The sequence below is a fragment of the Pristiophorus japonicus genome, chromosome 14, assembly GCF_044704955.1.
Source record: "Pristiophorus japonicus isolate sPriJap1 chromosome 14, sPriJap1.hap1, whole genome shotgun sequence".
Lineage (NCBI taxonomy): Eukaryota > Metazoa > Chordata > Chondrichthyes > Pristiophoridae > Pristiophorus > Pristiophorus japonicus.
The window spans coordinates 26305578-26329654 of NC_091990.1; the positions used below are offsets into that span (position 1 = coordinate 26305578).

Sequence of the window (24077 nt, forward strand, 5' to 3'; positions counted from 1 at the left end):
TTCTCTCTCTTCTTGAGTTTCTTCTCCACTCTCCCTTTTATTTTTCTCCCCAGTTTCTTTGTCTAGCGCTGCTCTCTCGACATTACAGACCTCACAATGCCTGAAATTTCCACCCTCACCTTTCTCTCACTAATCCGTGGAAAGTCTGGCGAGAACAAATAAAAAACCATTGGAACTGCACATGTGCAACTACTTCCGATTCGTTGGCAGCAGTCACGTCCTTTTTAAAAAAAAAACTTACTAGCACATTCCTGCTGCTGTATACGGACACTAGCTCACTCCACTTTCCATTGCATAGACACTGTCTTTGGGAAATTAGGTTGAGGGTTCCCATGAATGTGTCAACATTAGTTGGAGGACCCCCCACTCAAAAATGTTGGACAAACACTGCACTAATACAATGTCTGGGGTTCAATTTAAGGCTAATTGTTGGGACACGGCAACGGGAGTTTTACTCGCATCTACCATGTGCTGTATTTGATCTGGTGCCAACTGATGTTGACAATGGATGCCAGAAGTATAACATGCTCAATCCTCAACAATGACAATCCTTCATTCCACAATCTCAAATTATCAGGAATTATTTAAACCACAAGGTATTCATATCGTGGTTCAGGCGAGTGGATCAAAGCCAGAGTCAGGCAGCAGCTGTTCTTTATGTGATGCACAGCACCATTAAGTCTTCTCAGCTGGTTCCCAAGTAACGGCACAGTGACCCACTAACTGTGTCCACCCCACAGCTTAATGATGAAAGCGGAGTGCAGCGTCACCCCTCGTCAGCACCAACTGCCATCTCTGGCACCACCCCACTTGTGTTCTCACCTTCGACTTGGGCTCAGCCTTCGTCATTCCGTCCGCCTTGTTGTTTGCTTTCTGTGTCGGTGGTAACTTTCCTTCCCCAAGCGCCATCATCTCAGGACTGGGAGTCATACCTGCAGGAAGGCAAGGGAGTGGTGTTAAATACTAGGTTAATCACTTTGGCCTAATCTACAAAGATTAGCTATACAGTTTTTTTCCTTTATGCTAAATAAGTTTAGAAGATTTCCTTCACATTCTTTGTAGTCCTTGGTGCATGGACACAAAACACAAACCACGCCACCAGTTTATTTCAACTGTGCAACGTGATTAAGCAATTACAAAACAGGAACATTTGTGGTAACTATAGGTTTACCATGGGTTTCAGTGTCAGCTTGGCTCGGTTGGTAGAACACCCTCTCGAGTCAGTCGGTGGTCTTTTCAAGTTCCATTCCAGGTCCGCAGCAAGTAATCGAGGCTGACACTTAAGTGAGGGAGTGCTGCATTGCTGGAAATACCATTTTGAATGAGATGTTACACCAAGGCCTCAAATGTCATTTCTGGTGGATGGAAAAGGTCCCATGCACTAATCAAAGAATGGGAAGCTCACCTCATGTCTTGGCCAATATTTATCCCCAATCATCACCAAAACCAGATCAACTGACTGGTCACCTGATTTGTTGTATGTGGGACTTATTGGTTGCTACGTTTGTCTACATAACAGTGTCGTCACTTCGGAAGTAATTCATTGGCTGTTGAGCACTTTGGGTTGTCCCAAGAATGTGATTATGGTGCCATAGATGTGCAAGTTCTTTCACACCATAGTCTTTCCAACAAAATACAGCATCAATATTTTTAACAGACTGAGGCTAGTTTTATTTAGCTTACAGAAAATGTATTTGTTTAAAACAAAACTTATATAGGTTCACTGCTACAACAAGCACAGCATACTTCAAAACCTCAGCAACTGGGGGTGCAAGAAGCTTAACCATCCCAGAGCCCTTCCGAGCACTGTTTACTCAACTCAACCTGGCGCAGGTGAGCACGTTACAGGACAGAGCAGAGCGGTGGAATTCCAGTGCCCTTACTACGGGCTTGTAACGAAGATCTGACCAACAGCCCTCGTGTTATCAAACGTGGGACAAGTAACCCACAACCAAGGAATACCTGTGCTGGTGTCATGCCTTCCCTCGATCCCCAAGAGTGTGCTGCTGATTAACAAGCAGTCAACCAGTACTCCAACACATACCCCGAATGTCCAATCCAAATAGCAGATATCCCCTTAAAATCAGCATGAATCATTCGAAGACAAAATTTAAAAATCAGGAACAAGAAATGTTGACAACTGGTCCCAAATGAACTCTCTTTTCTGAGAGTCAGTCTACTAAAGCTGTAAATAAAGCTAGGCCTGCCCTATGTGCACCTATCCTGTAATCTCTCGCCTAGCTCGAAGAATGTGCTTGTGTCCTACAGCCCTATACGCATTGTCCAAGTTAACTATGCTGCTTACTTTAACCATACTGGGCATTATTTTGAGGAACTGGACCAAATCTTCCTTTTGGACTTTTCTCCAGCAAAAATGAGTTTAGTCGTTTAAGCATTTCTTTACAACATAGTCCCCAAGCCCTGGACACATTCTGCTCAGTCCTCTCTATCCTTTGAGGTAGGGCAACCACAATTCTGGCAGTCTGCAGCACTGTACGATGTCAGTATAATTTATTCTGACATTTGCCCCTTATCTGCAGCTAATGAATATATTTCCTTTAATGTACTCTCCAACTAAGAAAGACAGACTTACATTTATATAGCCCCTCTCACAACCTCAGGACCTCCAATGAAGTACTTTTGAACTGTAGTCACAGTTCTGGTGTAGGAAATGCAGCAGCCACCTTCCCACAAACATAAATGCGATAAATGACCAGGTAATCTGTTTTAATGATGTTGGTTAAGGGATAAATATTAGTCAGGACAGAGGAGAACGCCTCTGCTCAGCTTCAAAATAGTGCCAGGGGATCTTTTTTGTTGACCCGAGCACACAGGCGGGGCCTCGATTTAACATCTCAGCTGAGGGACAGCACTCCCAGCAGTGCAGCGTTCCCTCAGTACCGCACTGAAGAGTCAGCCTGGATTATGTCCTCAAGTCTTTGGAGTGGGATTTGAACTCACAAGCCACGGCTGACAAATGACTAGTCACGTCTGCTGGCTTTTGGTAAGTTTGCAATTAGTACTTTGTGGTAACATTTATCTGGCACGACCAGAAAGAAGAAGAAATAATTAAACTAGAAACCACAGAACATCACTGAGCATTACAATGTTGTCACTGTCTTACTGCACAGTGGATCTGGTATCTGTGCCCTTACCTGCAGAGCTATTTGCCATGTTTCCAGCCATGGAATATGGAGAACCCTGTGGATTCATCATCCCAGCCATACTATTCATGCCTTGACTGTAAGGGGAGCCAGCACCCATCATACCTCCCTGATTCAGGGTTGGATAACCAGGTTGCCTGCATTAGAAAAAGGGGAAAACATTTGAGAAACAAAAGTTACGCATCACCTCCAGCTGGTGCACAAATCACACGCACATTAGAAAAGGTTGAAAGTGCGGTGGTCATAAACCCACTTTGCACAAATGGGCATGGATTTAGATTTCCCACTTTTAATGGATATTCACATCCTTGTGAGTTGGCCAACTTTTAGAAGGGTGGTGATAATCCAACAACTTGTATTTATATGGCGCCTTTAACATAGTAAAACATCCCAAGATGCTTCACAAGAGCATCATAAAACAAAATCTGACACTGCGCTACATAAGGGGATATTAGGGCAGATGACCACCAGCTTCGTCAAAGAGATAGGTTTTAAGGAGCGTCTTAAAGGAGGAAAGAGAAGTAGATGAGGCAAAGCTGTTTAGGCAGGGAATTCCACAGCTTAGGCCTTGGCAGCTGAAAGCACAGCCACCAATGGTGTTGCGATTGAAATCAGGGATGCTCAAGAGACAGAATTAGAGGAGTGCAGATATCTTGGTGGGTTGTGGGGCTGGAGGAGATTACAGAATTAGGGAGAGATGAGGCTATGAAGGAATTTGAAAACAAGGATGAGCATTTTAAAATCAGGTGCTCAGGTCACTAGCCTCCGCGAGTCATTCCAAGACTCTGGCTGATCACATGGTGCACAGAGCAACAGTCAACAGAGCGCGTGCACTTCACCTCCCGACACCGGCCTAACCTCCAACAATTTAAATGTCTTCAGAACTGATCGTGCAATTGAGTAACCACCCCTCACCCAAACACAAAAGTTTAATATGATCAGATAATGGGAACACAAGTAGGCCATTCAGCTCTTCGAGCCTATTCCACCATTCAATTAGATCATGGTTGATCGGTTTCTCAACTCCATCTATCCACTTTGGTTCAGTAACCCTTAATACCCTTACCCAACAAAAAGCTATCTACCGGTTTCGAATTTTTCAATTGACATTCAAACTCTGATGAGCCTCATTTTGTATATTTAATATCTTCAACTCCTCGATCCCATCACTGTACATTTGACCTGTTGAATTGCTGGCCAGTTTAATGTCCCTTGCCTCCTCCATCCTGCATCTCATTCTCAATGTATTTTTCAGACGACGGTTACTATTGCTACAGCACATTGAACCATTGACTCATTTAACATAATCAAGGCCACCGATTCATAGTTTTCACAGAAACACTGGCGAAAATCCCAGGAAAAGAGCATAATCCCATGTAATACACAATTTAACTTGTTGAATCACCAAACTGCAGCCCTGACAATCAATTTTATACCAATAATTTTGTTAACATTAACTATTGGAACAAATGACCAAATGTGAGTGTATACTTGATGCACCAACAGTAATATTGTGGTGACGAAGATGTCCCGCACCCTCCACACCCGGTATTGAGTGAGCTGCCGAGTGTGGCATTCCACCCAGGGTCACGGATTCTGACGGGTGCAATGACCGTCTTCCCCCTCCCACTTCACCCACCCTCAGGAAACCAGATATGGCAACGACTGGCTGAAAATCTAGCACCGTGCAATACTGCCTGATACACCACACACGGCCGTGATTGGACCGCTTAACCTGCTCAGTTGTTTACTTGCTGCAGTTCACTCCTGCAAAATCGCACTAATCAATTCCCAGTTCAACTGTCAATCCCAATCCTCCTCATTACCTTCAGCACAAAAACAGAGACTAATTAAAATTCATACAATTAAAGATAGTGAACCTGCAGGCCCATGTGTTGGCAACCCACAATACCTTCCACTCCACTGCAGCATTCTTCAGACAAATCCACCAGGATATTAATCCCGGAGATAAATGCATCTATATACGCATATATTCCATAACAAACTACCCCCAATTCAAGGATCCCTGCACCAGTCCCTGTATCGCTCCGGGACCCGCCTCCCCCCACAACCCCTGGTAACCACTCCCCTCCTGCTAACTTTGATCAAATGAATGCTCCAGTAATCTTCTCACAGCCATTCTGCACAACGAGCTCAAGTTACAGCATCATATCTCACTACAAGATGTTAATAAAACACAGTATCTCTCATTCAACTTCCCAGTCTTCATTCCCATGAAAATCCCCAGTCCATTCTCCATTTTGTTGGCTCCCACTGCATTGTCTTTAGTTTTATTTTAATCTTTCAGCCATGCGCTCACTGCTCCACTTACCTGTTCTGTACAGAGTTTGCGGCTGCATGCATAGCAGCAACTGCTGCATCCTGAGCCTTGCGGTTCATAGCTGGTGGTGGGCACATTCCTGAGGTCATTTGTGCCGATAGGGTCGCTGTATTAGGTGTCATATTGCCTCCATACGGCCGGTTACCCATCGCTGCGGGGCCCATCCTCCCTGGTGGCATCCCACCGTAAGGCGGTGCTGGACCCTGACCATGCATTTGGTTCCCGGCGGTCATCGCATTCATGGTGCCTCCTAAGCCGTAGTTTGCGTTGGGCATTGTGTTATAGTTGGGTTGTCTGGGATAGCCCCCTGTTTAAAAGGTGATAAATAAGCAGAATAGAAATATGCCTCAATCTATCGGAAATAAAAACAGAAAATGCTGGAAATACTCAGCAGGTTAGGCTTCATCCGTAGAGAGATAAACTGAGATAACGTTTTAGCTCTATGACCTTTCGTCGGTATTTTGCTTTTGCCTCAAATTAATCTGCCTCGGTCCAAATAGATGAGTTAATCAAAAATACATTTCAACCCTTAGATGCTGAAAAGGATTTTAAAAAGTTGCCTTAACAATGAGGAAAAGAGCCCACAATAACTGAAGATATATGATTGCATCTTGACACCACTGTGACAGGAATCTGCTATTTCCTACCCTGTAAACTCAAACACACTCTAACCTCATTCCCAGCCGCAGTAGAGGTTTTAAGGCAGCTCAGCACCATTAGCGGAGCAATAGCAAGGGAGAAATGCAGCTCAAACCCCTCAGTTTGGCAAGAGTCAGCTGACAATGGTATAATAAAAAGGGAGGAAATCCCTTGAAGCACACTTGTCTCCAAATGTGGCGTTGTACAGCATGTAAGCAAATTGGCAAAGTTAATTTATCCAATTCTGTTGGTGTTAACAGTACAAGTCCATGATGAATTCACACAGCAAGTCTGCAACTGTCCAAATAAGTATTCACAGCAGAAAATTAATGAATCTCATTTGCACACATGCGATTACACTTAAACATGTATTTAAATCTTGGGAGGCATGTAGCCCATCTGACACACAGTGCAATCAGTGCAGGTGGTTGGAGAGAGTCACATCAATACACATGGCCAAAGTTCCAACTCTAATAGCCCAACTCGTCATACAAAACAGCAGACTCACCTTGAGGTCCATACTGTGCACCTTGAGGCCCATAGTTTCCAGAGTTATTCTGCTGATAGGAGCTCATCCCAGCATGCATCTGGCCCCCAGAAGATTGGCGCGGAGACAATGCTGACCCTGTCTGTGGGGAGCTGTATTGAGGCAGCTGGGGGGCTCTCTGCATGTAACCTTCAGACAGGAAAAAGACAGTTCAGTGAAAACCAAATACAGCTTTAAACTGAAAACTTAATTCACGGCAAAAGTAATTCATTGTTTGAAGCATCTATAGATTTTACTTGCATGGTAAAGCCCATATAAAGGGCAAGGATTTCTCCTCTTTTAAACTTGATCAACTTCAACTCAAACTCAAGAGGGCCCATTCCAACTAATTGTCCTCGCCCAAACAAGTAACTTCTGTGTGCAATTCCAATTCATTAATTAGAGATCTGGGATAAAATATTCATTGAAAGCTTTCCACTTGCACCTTTTATCAAGTATACTTTGGCCGTCATCTCCCGCCCCAGACAGCTCAGTGAGTTTGTGCGGAATATGAGCAAGTCATACAGACCAGAAAGGTCCCAGGTTCAATTCTGGTATGTGCTGAGTTGGCTGGTCTCAGTAGTTGAGGCAGAGACCAATGCACCTTTGAAGGGAGTAGAAGATAAACATTGACAGTTGAGAATGATACTGGGCCATGGAGAGAGAAGGGCCAGTGGAATTAGGTTTTGGATTACTCAAAGGACCGAGAAGAGATGCAATAAGCTGAATGGCCTCCTTCCGTTCTGTAAGCTCCCAGACAGCAGTAATTGGTGTGCTCCAATTGGCCAGGTACCAGAGACTGCGAATAGCATCTCATATTTCACCACGGCACGACCAATGACCTCAGGAGAGAGAAAGAATTTGCCATAAACAGGAAAGTCTTTCAATTGTAACACTAGTTTACAAACCATTTCCTGCTAATATTAAGACAACCATGTTTTGGCAAACTGCAGCATGGCACCTCTAGTCCGCATGTTAATAAGTTTACTCCTTTTGGGTCAATGGAAGTGAATTATTTTAGCTGCAGTAGTGAACACTGATTGAATATTGTATGGTATTCCCACTTTCTCGTCAGCTACACGGGTTGACTGAACTCACCTCGGTCCTGCCCCATAGCAGATGGGTTCATGGCGGGATGCAGAATTCCATCGGAATGACCGCTCGGAGGGCGGGGTGGCATCTGATTACCTGGCGTGCAAAGAATTTACAAGTTACCCAAAGAAACAAGTGAGCATTGCTGCAGGAGGCGGTGGGGTGGTGAATTGGGATTGCAGCCTCTTCAACAACCAACGGGATAGGCTGAGTGCAGTATTTAACCCAGCTGATACTACAGGAACAGATAGGCGTGCAGCGGGGTGTTCTGGATGGGAAGCAGATGTTCAGCTGCATCAATTTTTAACACGGGGTTTGAGGTAGATACTGGGGCTTCCATCCGTTATCTGTAATCTTCTTGCATAGTGGCTATTTTTACATTGAGCCCACTTTAGTGCCGTATGTAACTATCAGCAACCACCTGTAAATAAGGCTTTGGGATCTGAGCTGATGAGAAAATAGGTCTTATTTCAGACAAATTCTTGTCCTCAACTGTTACCTCGGTTACAAACAAAATGTAATTTCGGCAGAGAGTCCCGGGACATTGTACATGCATGTTCCTGAAGATTGCTCTCAGTCTCTTAAAACCAGGTTACAAAGAACTTTCCGATTTCCCACTATTGGCAAAGATAATAAAACAGACGACATCTCACACACACACCTACCTGGTACAGCTGCTGGGGACAGCGGCCCAGACCTGGACTGGGTTACGCTAGCTGGCGATCCTACAGGTGAAGGTGATGGGCCACGGATTCCAGGCAGGTGTGGGGAGGTATGAGGAGAAAATGGCGACTGTGCAGGGTTACTTTGATCCCCTTGACTGCTGGAAATTCCTGATGTACTCACTCCTGGGCTCAGTGCGCCCTCTGTTCCAGTCGGTAAATCATCAATAGAACCTGACAAATCCTACAAACCCAGAAGCACAATTAGTTCACCTGCTCTTCTTGTGTAATTGCATTTGTGTTTTTTTTTTAAACTGATAATCATGAACATATCTCACTTCTGCAAGTATTGAAATGATGAAAATTATTGGTTAAAGAAATGAAGCAAAGTTGGTCTATGCATCATGTGAGGAACAGTCTCCTGTGGGACCAAACTCGTTAGACACGATAAAATACAAACCAGTTTCCTTCATTAATGAGTGGAAGCAATCATCTAAACAGTCTTAACAAAACCCCTTTACTGCACAACTCCCAATCCATGGTCTCCCTGAATGCTCATCTCCAAACAGCAGCCTCTAGCTGGTAGGGAACTGCAAGCAAACTGAGACCCCCCCTCCGATACCCAGCCCCCCTCCAACCCCCGATACGAACACTGCTCTGTGTTTAATGACTGGAGAAAAACCACCGGTGGACGGGCAACAAGCATGTCTTTCCCCCACCCCGCCACACAATCCAGCTGAAACTGGTCACGTCACACAGTGGAAAGTCTGAGATTGGGGCAGCAATGTGTCCGACGTATGCCTGGCACCAAAATAACTCAACAGATACAAAATAAGGCAAGAAACAGGAAAGTGGCTGTGGAATAACTCAAACTATTTCTTTAGCTCGAAAAAAAGTGAACATATTTACTTTGGGAGAGTTGGTGCTCCACTGCATCAAATACAAAGTTGTGCTTATATAGTGCTTTGGGGGGGGGGGGGGGGGGGGTGTCAGGGAGCTGCACTGCAGGATGGGAGCAATGTGCTAGGGGAGTGAAAGCGGTACGTTGCTGACAGCCACATTTTAAATGCAGAGTTCAGCATCCCGTGACCTTTGAGAGAGCCCAAAATGATGGACTTGGAGGGGTGATGCCTTACTGCACATCTTTTAAAACCCACCTCTGGGATAAGCTGATGTTAAGCTTTCACTTTAAACTGTGGGTGGTGGGGTTGGAGAGTGGGTATTCACGCCTGCTCCTGCCACGTTTTAAGTGTAGCCCTGGCTGGCAGAGTCTGTCAGTCCGGGATTACCATCCTCTCATGCACAATGACATCATCACATCACATTTAAATTACTGGAACTACTTTTTTCTTGCTCTTTGAAAATGTGTTCAAAGCATTAGACAACAATCGAGTAATTAGCTATCAGCTGGAGACAGGACAAGGGCCACAGTTAAATCTCCCTGTGTATACAAGTCCTACTAGAATCACTGCACAATCCAACACCCTGCACAGTTCAAACTCATTTCCCTTTTAAAATGTTATTTTTAGTGTGATAGACAGATGCGTTTATATCCCACTCACATTGCTGACCATAATCCATGACTTGGGCCATACATATAACCGCACGAGATTTCATACGCACAAATTCCCAACACACAGAGGCTGCCCAAAATTTAGTTAGTCCCACCGCACAGACCCAGCCCACTATCCTGCCTCATATCACAGATTCTGCCTAAGTAAGGATCCTGCAGCATTGGCCTCAGCCTTCTTTGAATCATTGCATATTAATTTATTACTTCTGTTGTCCCCTGAACAGGCCATGACTGAGGCACACTGAGAGGCAGCCCTTCAGCTGCCAAGTTTGAATTTCAGCAACACTGGCAGCTCTACCAACACTCTAGGTAGCTGCAACATTATTCAGATAGTTACAGGACACAAACTCATAAAATCACAAACTTCTATCCGCATATCTAATCCACACCCCCCAGCCCCCATAAACAAGTCGAGACAGTAATCCTGAACAATCACAGAACATTAGGTTACAAGAACTAACCCGGCCTGTTTTACAGTGCTGGCTGCTCCCTAACCACCTTACAAAATGGTGGTTAAACAAGAGAAAATGGCAGCCTCAGTTACCATATTCATGTAGAGAGGTTTTACACAAGAAATCTAACTTATTCTAGTGACAAAAGCTACCAGGTTGTCTCAATACATTGGTTACAACATGTAATGGGTTAAAATTTAAATAAACTGCTTGTCCTTGAATCAGCAGCATGGGTACTGTTACACACATACACACACACACACAGAACCAGCTCGCAAGTACTCTCAGATTAATACTGCACACCAGGAATCAGCCAATATGTGCAGTGTTTCATTCCACACACATCATTGCCCTGCTCCTGTTTTATAGCGAGTTGCTTTCACTGTGACAACAAATTAATTTTTAGTCTTTAGTTGATACGGGCGTGGGCTGCACTCATCTAGTTTTGCAATGTTAAGATGCTACACTGAAGTAGAGGAGGCAGAGATCATTTCGGGCATATACGTTACAGCCGGGAGGGAATCTACCATTAACAGGGCTTCACACATAAATATTCCATTAAGCAGGTGGTTATATTACTGGACAAAAAAAGCTTTGCCACTTTGAGAAACCAATTCCTATACTTCCATTCCAGTGAAATGTGCATAAAAGATTAGAATTGTTCCTGTGGCCCGATCCCAATATTGTTGATCTGCAGCAAGCATGACGCAGGTTCGGAGAGTCTCTCGCTGATGTGACACTCGCTCTCCCATCCTGTCAGTGCTCAGGGCTCAGCCAGCATTTACATTTGTAAACAATAATAGAATGAGTGGATTGGTTTGTCTCACGTGCTTTCCATGTGCTTTCGATTTATTGCCCATCTGCCATTACCATCAAAATACTGGAAGCTATCCAAGTATTTCACACTGAATCTCACACTCCTGGCTGGTTCCCTAACAAAAGCCTTGAGCTTTCTTTTGAAATCTTGCCCAGTTTTATTTCGGGCTCTGACCTGATGAATGAGTGTTGATTACTCCACGGAGTCTGATGTGTTGAGGTGGTGTCACTGTGTATTCGCTGCTTCCTGACATTTCCTACACACTTGGCCGTTCTTGGCGCTACACCCCCACCCCACCCACCTGCCCCAGGAGTAAATGATGCAGCCCTCTTCCTCGGGGGTACACTGCGCTGCCAAGCGCACATCAAACAACTCAGCAATTGTGCTTTCTACGCTAAAGCATCTCCCTCAATAAACAACAATTGGTCTTTAAGCTCCAAGTGTTGCCTTCACCCACATTACACACAGCATCACCCCACCTCCAGGCTGGCTCCTCCTTATTCCCACTCTCCCGGTGAAAGCTCATGACTCTGTAAACTACCTTTCACCTTCCCCCATTACCATCAGACGTCATCAGCCGGTTTCATTAAAGAGACTATGCCCCCACATTCATTTGACAGTTGTTCTATCACTGTTCTGCAGCATTGAGGTGCTGCAAACACTGCACAGAGGTGCACGGCTGCAACCAGACTCTCCCACAACTCCTTCCAGATGTTTATGGAGGGGGTCACAAGATGCAGGGAGGTTCTCTTCCCTTCGATTGGGTGGAAAAGATCTCCCCAGGAGATCAACGCAGCCTGGTTGCACATTGTACAGGAGGGCACAAGCAGGGATGTCGTCAGGAGAATTTGGCTGCAGTGGTACAAACTTTTCAATAATCTCAGTGGATCACGAAACATTACTGCAAAGCCACACTCAACCTCAACCTGCTGTGCCACTCATCACATCCCCATCACTCTGCCTTCTCTACATTACTCCTGCCCATCCTTACTCACACCAACTTACCTTGCACCTCCACCCATCCCCCTCTCTATCTACATTATCAGATCCCCATCTCACTCTCATCCAATCATACCAACTAACAACACACAAGGGTAGGCACTTGGATGTTATCGCCAATGCTGATGTAAAGTTTCTGCTAATGTGTTGTCAAACATTGAAATCTTTATTTTCAACACTTTGCCTTCTTGAACAAATCTGTGTGCCCCTTTGGAAGTGACTTGGTGAGTTGCAGTGATGGGTGAGACATCGCCGAATGGTGATGGCTTGGACGTTGTAGGAACACTTTATGGTGTTGGTGTGGGGTGGTGCCAACCTAGCGCAACATGTGGCAGCCAGGGTGTAGAGAGTCAAGTGAGGCCATCCCTGGCAGCAATGTGGTCAGGTGCTGATGCCCTGTGCAGTATCAGGTGATTGCGGAGAAGATTGGTGGTGTTGTTGGTGATGCTGGTGTGCCGAGTGATGTTGGTGTTGGGGCTGATCGTGGTGGGATTCTGAGGACTACGGTGAGAATTTTTCAATGGCACCGATGCTGATGGAATAGATGGCAGCTGAAGTGGAGATGTCAGTGGAGAAAGAGATCACTCCAAGGAGGTGACACTGGATAGAGCATTCACTGCAAACACTTCAAACCTCCATAAAACTGAAAAATGTATTACAAATCCTAAAGGCTCCAGATTCTAAGATTGGAAATTGAACAGCTATGAAATACTAGCTTGTATACCAATTTTGCAGCTCGTCAACTATTCAAACCAATCTAGAGTTGAGAACCCGACACAATTACCTGACGTGATACCCGAGGGACGGGAACTTCGTAAAAAAAATGTTTTAAATCATGCTTAATGTTGCTTAAATAGCTTTAAGCAACTTCTTAACTATCTCAATTGCCTGACACGTCGCTTAGTGCCAGGTCTGCAAATCGCAGGTAGTGTTAGCACTTCGGAAATTCACAAGGAGGCGGGTTCAGAGTGGACTTCCACCCTGCTGTCAATCTCAGCCATTTTGACAGCGGACCCGCCTCCAAACTCACACTCGCACGCTGGTAAGATTCCGGCCTAGGTGTACAGCGATTGCAACACTAAATGCAACACCTGCACTTCAAAAAAGGGTTTCAATACAGACTCCACTTTCAGTGTAATCTTGAAAGAACCAAAATGATCCCAAGTTCTGGGCCACAGAAACCAACACAACCGAGAAGAAAGCAAGCAGTTAACCGAAAGCAGCAACAAGTTCACACCGTGCTGGGCAAGATACCTGGGTGTTCAGTCTGTACAACAACCATCAATTAAAGAGTGCACAAAACAAGAGCAACTCGCCGATACCAACAGCGCAGCACAGCTTCAGAGAACCAGGCACATTATTATTATTCCAGAGTTACTGCACTACTTATGAACATGCAATCTGAGGAACTGCATGCCATTGTGTGCTAGACACTGGCCATTCTCGTGACTTTGGTTCAAATCCAGTCCAGACCAATGGGTCGAAAGTCGTCTGCCTGCTGCTCAGTTTGTATCGTTGGGCCAGGTTCGGTCCAGTTTTTAAAGAGGTTGGTCAGGCTCAGTCCAGTTTCTAAAGGGCCTATAGCATTAAACTGCTCCTAACTGGCAATTTTCCCCCAATGGGCCACAGGATGGCTGGCGTAAAGAAATAGATAAAGCTGTTAGATTTGGGGCGGAGTCCAGGGAGCTTTACTCTGAGTTGTGCAATACCTGACCTGGGAGTACTTGAAGCAGACACTGATTGCCTGAAAGGGAAGTGTTATCTTGATGAGCACAAACATTTTTTATTAACACAGAACAGAACTCGAGAGAATTAGCTGAGAAGCACAATAATTAAATCCAAGGCATCACTTTCAAAAGGAACAAGTCACTCTTGATGTATTTTCATATTGTGACAAACATTACTCTAAGCACACTGACTCACACCCAGGAGCTGGAATCCAACACTGAAACTAGAAGGGCCCAGTGTTCTGAGGAAATTTCAACACTTACAGCTGTCTGCTGGGTCATTGGTAGAATACATTTTTCTTTTCGCTCCACAAACTGCAAATTATCACAAACTCTATGAAGTGGTGCTTTCAAAAATTGAACACATGCTCCAAATGCAAACTCCGGGCCAAAAGAAAAAACCCAGCGGGATGCCAGGGTGCCAGCCCATTTATTGCTGCTTTATCCTCTACTCGCTTTGTTGTACTTCCATCTGTTTTTGAACAATGACTAAACCACCCACCCCATTAAATGACACAAGGTACCAGCATTTCCTTCTCATGAAGAACGAACCGGGTCACTGGGTACAATCGCCTGAATCTCTCCTCCTGCAAGATACAAGTCTCAGAATGCAGGTGTACTCTGATGTATTTAAATCCAGAGCTCTCATTTAATCTTTATTACTTGTGCCTCAATCGGAACATCAAAGAGGAAGGAGACTATAGGAGGAAGTATTTACTGTGAAGGCACTAATTCTTAACATGATCATTTTACACAGCTCAACTATCTTTTTAAAAAAAAAGTAAATTCCTCTGGAGAGCCCAGGTAACTGTCACTTGATGAAACCGCAGAGTATGCTGACAGATTCCTCGTCAGCTGTCTGGTTACAGACAGCGCAGAGATCCTGATCATTGTATGCAAGGGTGCAATCATGGTCTGTGAGTTCAATAGCCGACGCCAGCTTACCGCGCCCATTTTCACTAAGTGCCTATTCCTTGGGCGCTACAGAGAATCCTTAATCACTTTAAAACAAAATGGATACAAGGGGTAAATCGTTTCACTGTAAAAAAAAATTAAACCCCCACTTCCCCCGGTAATCCAACATCCATTTTCTCCCTCATCATTGACCCTTTTACACATAATACAGGCGAAAGCTTAATCCCAACTGGATGCAAGACAGCACTGTAAAACACTTACAAGTTTATTTCAACAAAGATCCATTAGCTCACCCACCCATCTGTGAACACTAACAGACCATTGAAGCACAGGGCCCCCTCAGAGAGCAAGACATTTGGTCCCTCAAGCAGTTATTCCAGAATCCCCACTCAACAAGCAATGCTTATGAACTGGTAAGTCGGCAGGCGGGCAGGGGTTGGTGTGTGTGTGTGTGTGTGTGTGTGTGTGTGGGGGGGGGGGGGTGAGGGGGAAGATAAGAGTACAAGAGATAATTACACATTCTTGCAAAGTAAGTGTTCCTGTGCAGCTTTGAGCACGTTAGTCACCCTATGACAGGGGAATGGAATCGGCTGTGCCAGTCTAAGCAATTCAAAAATATTTTGTCCTGCTCATTAACTATTTAGAGGGGTTTAAAACAGAAAAATGGCAGCAACAAGCAACTGTTTCTGCCCCCAGACACGAGACTCCCTAAGCAAATGCTCTATGTGGAGCTCTTTCATGGCAAACGAGCCAAAGGTGGGCAACGGAAACGTTACAAGGACACCCTCAAAGCCTCCCTGGTAAAGTGCGACATCACCACTGACACCTGGCTGAAGACCGGAGAAAGTGCATCCGGGAGGGCGTTGAGCTCTTCGAGCCTCAACGCCGAGAGCATGAAGAGGTCAAGCGCAGGCAGTGGAAGGAGCGCGCGACAAAACAGTCCCACCCACCCCTTCCCTCGACGAATGTCTGTCCCACCTGTAACAGGGTCTGTGGCTCTCGTATTGGACTGTTCAGCCACCAAAGAACTCACTTTAGGAATGGAAGCAAGTCTTCCTCGATTCCGAGGGACTGTCTATGATGATGATTCTGTCCCCACTATAATTACAAAGTGACTGCTTGCTCTGTCCCCAAGGCATATGTGGCTCATCAAGAGGAAGGGCTGAACTATTTAAAGCACACTTACTCCCCAAGAACAATGAGGTATTTTGAGAGACAATGAGTCTCTCTACAGGATGCTGTGTGCATCAGGAACCTGAGAATGGTTCTCTGTAACAGCAGCAATTGCTAGTTGCTTTCACGGAGAAAGATGCAGAGGGAAAGGAGCAGAATGAAGCCTCTATTCTGTATTTAAACTCTATACAGCGAGGGATTATTCATCTGTCGAGCATTGTTATACCTGCACCTCAGCTGTAGCAGATCCAACAGCAGGATGTTTACATAAGCACAATTATTAACCCTTAAATAAAGACTGTGCTCTCGCTCTGGCAGTTTAGGGCATTTGTACAGCCAGAAATAGGTGAGCCAGTTGCCATAGCAATAGCGTCTGCATGACATCATGTGGTGTCAGTAACCCAATTATATAGCAGTTTCGTCCCTCAGAGGTGGGTCTGTACATGTAAATGAGAGTGAATCACACTTAGAAAAGGAATTTTCATTAATTCCACCAACAGATTGAATGTGGGAAACAGAGGCCATCCATGCCTACCCCGCAGACTGATCTCACTGATCCACAAGGGTCTTATGTGCCTTAGTGACTATATATAAAAACAAGCAGATCTATCCCCTCCTTTCTCTGTACAGCTTAGAACAGGTTCCTGGGAGCTGCAGAAGTTGATATAAAACATCCAGGATTTCTTATTTAACAAAAAACAAGATACAGTTTGGGAAGAACCCAAACTCACTTAATTTGGGGAAAAATTCCAGGTATATTCAATTAGCTTCTGCACTTCAGCTTTCAAAACAATTAAAGTCGACAAGACAGTTATTATTAGGGATCAATTGACAATATCTGTCCTAGTCCAATGTACGATGAGTGCAACTAATGAGCCTGTAAATAGAAGTTCCTAAACATGATGCCCAGTGGGCAAAACTATGGCACATGGAGTTGAAAGAATGAGATCATCCACTATGGACCCGACAATAGATAAATCAGAGTATTTTCCAAATAGTGAGGAACTAGGAAATGTACAGGGGCAAAGAGATTTGAGAGTCCAAATATAGAAATCATTAAAAAGTAATCAGGTACAAAAAGTAATTAAAATGGCTAATGAAATGTTAGCTGTCATATCTCAAGGGAGCTGAAATACAAATGTGAGGAAGTGATGCTTCAGTTGTACAGACCCTTGGCCAAATCCCATCTGGAGTACAGCGTTCAGTTCTGGGCACCACACCTCAGCAAGGTTATATTGGCCTTGGAGGGGTGCAGCGTAGATTCACCAGAATACTAGGACTTGAAGAAACCCTCATCCATGCCTTCGTTACCTCTAGACTTGACTATTCCAACGCACTCCTGGCTAGCCTCACACATTCTACCCAACATAAGCTTGAGGTCATCCAAAATTCGACTGCCCGTGTCCTAACTCGCACTAAGTCCCGTTTACCCATTACCCCAGTGTTCAGTGACCTACCTTGGCTCCTGGTTAAGCAACTCAAATTTCAAAATTTTCATCCTGGTTTTCAAATCCCCCCATGGCTTCGCCCCTCCCCATCTCTAATCTCCTCCAGCTCCACAATCTCCGAGATATCTGCGCTCCTCTAATTCTGCCCTCGAGGGTCCTCGATTATAATTGCTCATCATTGGTGGGTGTCGCTTCTGTTGCCTAAGCCCCAAGCTCTGGAATTCACTCCCTAAATCTCTCTGCCTCTCTTTCCTCCTTTAAGACACCCTTAAAATCGACCTGTGACCTTGGTCACCTGCCCCAATTTCTCATGTGGCTCAGTGTCAAAAATGTTTGTCTTATAATACTCCTGTGAAGCGCCTTGGGATGTTTTACTACATTAAGGGCGCTATATAAATACAAATAGTTGTTGTTAAAGGATTAAATTATGAGAATAGGTTGCATAGACTAGGATGGAGAAGATTGAGAAGCGATCTGATTGAGGTGTTGAAAAGAACTTGATGGGATAGATGGTGGAGGAATCAAGAACAAGGGGATCAACGGGACCGGCTTTTTCAATGTTAAGGGCCACGTAGCCCCCCCACCCCCCAAAAAAGGAACATTGGAGGGGACATTATCTTATTATAGCGGAGGCCAGTCAGGAAGCACTTTTGTCCACACAAAGGATAGTGTAAATCTGGAATTCTCTCTGCCTAAAAGGCTCTGGCGCTTTCAAGGCTGAGCTTGATAGATTTCTGGCGGGTAAGGGTATCAAGGGATCTGAAGCAAAGGTGGGTAAATGGAGTTGAGGTGCAAATCAGTACTTAAGCATTCATCCTCGACACGACCCCCCCCTCCACCTCATCTGCACTTTGCCTCTCGGTGACATCACTTAGATATGTGGTCTGGTTCCACATATATGACGACAACACCCAGCTCTACCTATCCATCGCTTTCTTCGACTCATCACCCACTCCATCCTGTCTGACGTTAAATCATGGATGAGCCAAAATTTCCTGCAGCTTAACATCGGAAAGACCAAATTCATAATTATTCAGCTTCTACCAAAAATTCCACATCGACTCCAACCCCTCCCTAATTGCTCACTCAACATGATCCAGACAATGGTGGCTGAAAGGGACACTGGCTTCAGAGTCTCTATGTTCCAACAACAATTTGGGCTCACTGTTTCCCAACAGGTGAACAGCACAAATGCTGTAAAAGGGGAACAGGAATTCACCTACAAATCTTACAACTAAATAGTTTTATTGCAAAGATGAGAGTCAAAGGTCAAAGCAGTTGCCCTGAGCAGTGACATCAATTTGTGACTTCCAGACTCCAATATTAAGACTGTCAAAATAGAACAGTTCCCTTCAACATGGAGGGACAAGGTCCTTCATTTTAAAACACAGCCTAATAGGACTCTTTTTAAAATCAGATACATGCCCCATCTGGGAGGGCGAGAGACATGCCAGTCCTCCTCACGGTAAACAATGACCTGGGCAGCAGCTTCCTGAAGCATCTAGGGTATAATAAATAATTGTTGCCGACAGTGCCTGAATGGATTTCCACTCCTCACGGGACTCGACCAACTACAAGACCAGTGCTGTAAAATTAAACTTGGTGCAGCAAATCCCATTCCACTCCCACCACCTTATCAGCATTCCCCAATCACACAAAGTGCCACCAGCTTTATTAATGTTCCAGTATGGTCACTGTACTGTCACCTTCATTAACCCCCTCACTCCCAACTTCAGCCCAAAACACCCAACAACTGGCCACTAAAACGTAACCATCCAGAGATGCCATCATCCTGCAATCCAAAATGTTCTTTCATAAGTACACAAAAAATAGGAGCAAGAGTAGGCCATTTGGCCCCTCGAGCCAGTTCCACCATTCAATAAGATCATGGCCTCAACTCCACTTCCCTGCCCGCTCCCCTCGACTCCCTCCATTTGTAACTGGATTGAAAACAATCTGCACCAGTTCAGCAATCGTTTGTGAAGCACAGTCCTTCCCCCTCAGCAATCTGGACTGAAATCCAACCCAGGCTGAGGAGAAGAAAGTCTCTTCTACTGTCAAAGTCACATCTCTGCACACATACATATACACTCAGATATACGTGTGCACAGATACGGTAAACATTTGTTGCAAGTACAGACCCATAGTCACTGGTTACTCAGGCTTAGCTGTACAACGTTCAAAATCAGTCCAGATTTAATGAGTCATCCAGAAATTACAGCAAACACTGCATTAAGTAAAAAAAAAAGAGGGGATTTTTTGATAAAAACAGAGCGAGATAAATAATTTCGCAAGCGCCATTTAAAAACACAGAATAAGGAATCGTGTGACTGTAGTGACCGTCATGGCCCTCCATAAACCTAAAATCAAACACAGCAACCCATGAGAAGCAGAGCACGGAGACAAAGTGGGTCACATGGCCATCACACCATCACTCTATCTGCACATTAGAAAGTGGACAATCAGTTTTCCCATACTTGGAAATGAATGGAACAGTGACTCAATTAAAAAAACAAATTCCAAGTTAAAATTGAATCACTGGTAATCGCGCCCTCTCCGTCCCCATCCCCTCTCCATGCACCTGTTCCAACCCTCCCAATCCATACCAAGGGTTCCAGCAGCAGAACCAAATTAAAAACACACACAGATCACACAACTTGAGTGTTAGGAAAGCAAATGGTATGTTAGCCTTTATTACAAAGGGATTGGAGTACAAAAGTAAAGTAGTCTCACTTTAGTTACATGGGGCCTTGGTGGGACCATACCTGGAGTACTGTGTACAGTTTTGGACTTCTTACCCAAGGAAGGATATAGTTGCCTTAGAGACAGTGCAACAAAGGTTCACTAGATTGATTCTTGGGATGAGAGGATTGTCATGAGAAGAGATTGAGTAGACTAGGCCTATATTCTGTGGAGTTTAGAAGAATTAGGGGTGATCTCACTGAAACATATCAAATTCTTAGAGGGGCTTGACAGGCTAGATGCAGAGGTTGTTTCCCCTGTCTGGGAAGTCAAGAACTAGGGGTCACGGTCTCAGAGTAAGGGGTTGGCTATTTAGGACTGAGATGAGGAGAAATTTCTTCACTCAAAGGGTTGTGAATCTTTGGAATTCTCTACCTCAGAGGACTGTGGATGCTCAGGCTTTGAGTATATTCAAGACAAAGATTGGCAAGATTTTTGGATACCAAAGTAATCAGGGATATTGCAGGAAGGGTTAAGTTAGATCAGCCATGATCTTACTGAATGTTGGAGCAGGCTCGAGGGGCCAAATGTCCTACTCCTGATCCTATTTCTTATGTTATGAAGCAACCCATGTAACGAGTGGCAGCTGAGGATCATTTAATAAGCATCCCCAGAATCTCCCCACCAAAGCCTTATGATGAAGCTTGGATACAAAATACTGGTAAATCAAAACAGCCATACTCCCTGCACTGGCAGCTTTATTCACTGTGATGAGAATACGGAGACTCAGAAGTACATCCACATATTTCAAAGTGCATCACAGAGCAACATGTTGTCATGCCCAGGGTCTCTTGTTCTCTGCTTATTGCAATACTTTAATACCCAGAATGAAAGCAGGAGGCCAGGTCTGCAATCTCACTTCTTGTCACATAACGAGGATCAAAGGTCAGCCACAGTTCCCTGGAGGGCACACTGGGACGTTTAATCATTAGCCAGTGGTGCGGAGGTGAAAACGTATCAAGCCCACTGAGGCTGCGCCACACCAATCTCTGCGCTGACAGAGGGCTACCATTAGTGTAGCTTCACATATTATAGTATATTTTGCCCAACCATTTCATGCCGGCGTTTATGCTCCTCCTATCCTTCCTCATCTAATTAACAGCATAATCTTCAATTCCCTTCGCCATCATGTGTTTACCTAGCTTCCCCTTGGATGCATCTATCATCATCATAGGCAGTCCCTCGAAATCGAGGAGGACTTGCTTCCACTCCAAAAGTGAGTTCTTAGGTGACTGAATATTCCAATACGGGAATTAGTCTCTGCCACAGGTGGGGCAGACAGTCGTTGAAGGAAAGGGTGGGTGGAGAGTCTGGTTTGCCGCACGCTCCTTCAGCAGCCTGCGCTTGTTTTCTGCATGCTCTCGGCAATGAGACTCGAGGTGCTCAGCACCCTCCCGGGTGCTCTTCCTCCACTTGGAGCGGTCTTTGGTCAGGGACTCCCAGGTGTCGGTGGGGATGTTGCACTTTATCAAGGATGCTTTGAGGGTGTCCTTGAAAGCATCGATACTAATCGCCTCAACTACTCCCTGTGGTAGCGAGTTCCACATTTTCACCACTCTCTGGGATAAAGAGGTTTCTTTTGAATTCCTTATTTGATTTTTAGGTGACTGTTTTATATTGGTGGTCTCTAGTTTTGTTCTTCCACACAAGTGGAAACACTCTCTCTGTCTACTCTATCAAAATCTTTCATAATCTCTATTAATTTACCTCTCAGTCTTCTCTTTTCAAAGGACAAGAGACCCAGCGGTTCATCCTTTCCTGATAGGTACAACCTCGCAGTTCTGATTTCATCCGTATAAATCTTTTTTGCACTTTCTTCAATATCTCTATCATTTTCATAATATGCCAACCAGAACTGTAAAAAGTACTCAAAGTTTGGTCCAACCGAAGTTCGATACAAATTTAGCCTAACTTCTCTACTTTTCAATTCTATCCCTCTAGAAATAAACCCGTGTGCGATAAATTAACTATAGCATGAGCTTGCTCTTTACACTCAGCCCAGCAAGACACCAACACACTCTGGTGCGACACTTTCTGTGCCACCCAGACGAGCTCCCATTTCTTTTCGTTCATTCCACCAAAGCAACAATCCATATGAGCACCTTACTCAGAGTTCACGTTGGTCCTTCAGGATGGAACACACTCTCTACACGATTCGGTTTGATTAAAAATACGCCTTCTTCACCAGAGTGGCAGGAGGGGCACTATAATCAGCTTCGCGCCCCTGGACGAGAAGAGGCCAAGATCACTGTCCAACAGCCCCTGCTGAAAACCGCCCATGTGCAGACATTGAGCCAGCTTAGTAATGGGCAGCCTGTGGGCACGATGGTGAGGTACCAGACAACTGCCACCTCTGTGGAACTGGACCTCAGCAAGAATCAGAACCTCCAGGAAAGGGGTACTGGTGGGGATAGTTTAAAAAACACCAGATCATTTACACCAGAGCATTCAACTTCCATTGTTAATCACAGTCACTGAGCACACATTCTCTTGGGCATCTGTAGCAGCTGATATTGGTATAAAACTGCAGCCAACAGTCACAACACATCACCATGTGCTAGTTCAATTCTTTCAACTTGTAGATTCCACATGATATCCATGCTCCCTCCAAGGCAGCAGTACATTCATTACACACAAAGACTTCAGCCTGCTCAGTCAGAAATCAATTTCTCCCAGGACAATACGTGAAGCAATTACTGAAAATGAAAACACTTCAAATAACTTCTAATTGTTTAATGATTTAACACCAATGTTCGTCGGAACAATTACATGAATTTATCATTAATTTAAACCGTACACACCAGTGTCAAAGGATTCTGTAAACTCCAATTTATCACATCTCGCCAAATCCAGCACAGCAATTGGCCAACAGTCAGGATTTCTGAATTAAATGGCACGTTTTTCAAACATCCCAATAATAACATAGATTTCTGGGATGTCAGGGGATAAAGTGTGTTTGTCTGAAGACTAAAAATATTCTTTGTTGCTTTGTCTGTTTAATCAATCACAAGGTCATATACTACAACATACCAAACCAGGATTAATATTGAAGAAATTAAAATAATTCATATAACTTTTAATTGTTTAATGATTTAACATCGAAGCAAAAACTGCAGGGCGACCTCATGTCTTCCAGTGCAATATCAGGCAAACATCAGCCACTTCTCAGCCATGAAAAGACTATAATTGATGAGAGAATGGCAGACTTGTTAAATGAGTACTTTGTATCCATGTTCATAATGGAGGAAGAGGACAAAATACCAGCGGCAGAGGAACCAAAAAATAAGTCAACAGGAGGAACTTAGCGGATTTAATGCACGTTTTTGTATGGTAATGAAGAAAATAATGGGACTCAAGACCGATAAATCTCCAGAATCTGATGGTTTTCACCCCAGGGAATTAAAATAGGTGAGGAAATTGCAGATGCATCAGTCATAATTTTCCAAATATTTTTTAGATTCAGGAATTGTGCCTTTTTGCATTGGAAAATTGCAAATGTCCCTCCATTGGAAAATTGCAAATGTCCCTCCGTTATTTAAGAGGAGAGGGAGAGAGAAACCAGGGAATTACAGACCTGTCAGTTTATCAATTGTGGGGAATTTACTGGAATTATTAGAGAAAGTGTGACTGAGCACTTGTCAAGGAGCAGTTGATCAGAGTCTGCGTAGATTTGTGATGGATAGTTCATGCCCGACTAATCTACTTGAACCTTTTGAGATCACTCGATGGTGGATTGGAGTGTATCTATGGATATATGGACTTCTAGAAAGCATCTGATAATGTTCCACACAAGAGATTATTAGCAAT

At 44.4% G+C, this 24077-nt stretch overlaps 1 protein-coding gene across 6 annotated transcripts in view; it reads right to left on the bottom strand.

The window, feature by feature from the left end:
- LOC139279794 (AT-rich interactive domain-containing protein 1A-like) overlaps positions 1–24077 on the bottom strand; it is a 118826-nt gene that overhangs the window by 34040 nt on the left and 60709 nt on the right. For all 6 annotated transcript variants that reach the window (XM_070899023.1, XM_070899020.1, XM_070899022.1 and 3 more), the window contains 6 exons: positions 8428–8668; positions 7769–7858; positions 6653–6820; positions 5497–5812; positions 3156–3301; positions 823–932 (listed from right to left, as the gene is read on the bottom strand). In XM_070899023.1, coding sequence (XP_070755124.1) covers positions 823–932; positions 3156–3301; positions 5497–5812; positions 6653–6820; positions 7769–7858; positions 8428–8668 — 1071 coding nt within the window. The remainder of the gene's footprint in view (positions 1–822; positions 933–3155; positions 3302–5496; positions 5813–6652; positions 6821–7768; positions 7859–8427; positions 8669–24077) is intronic.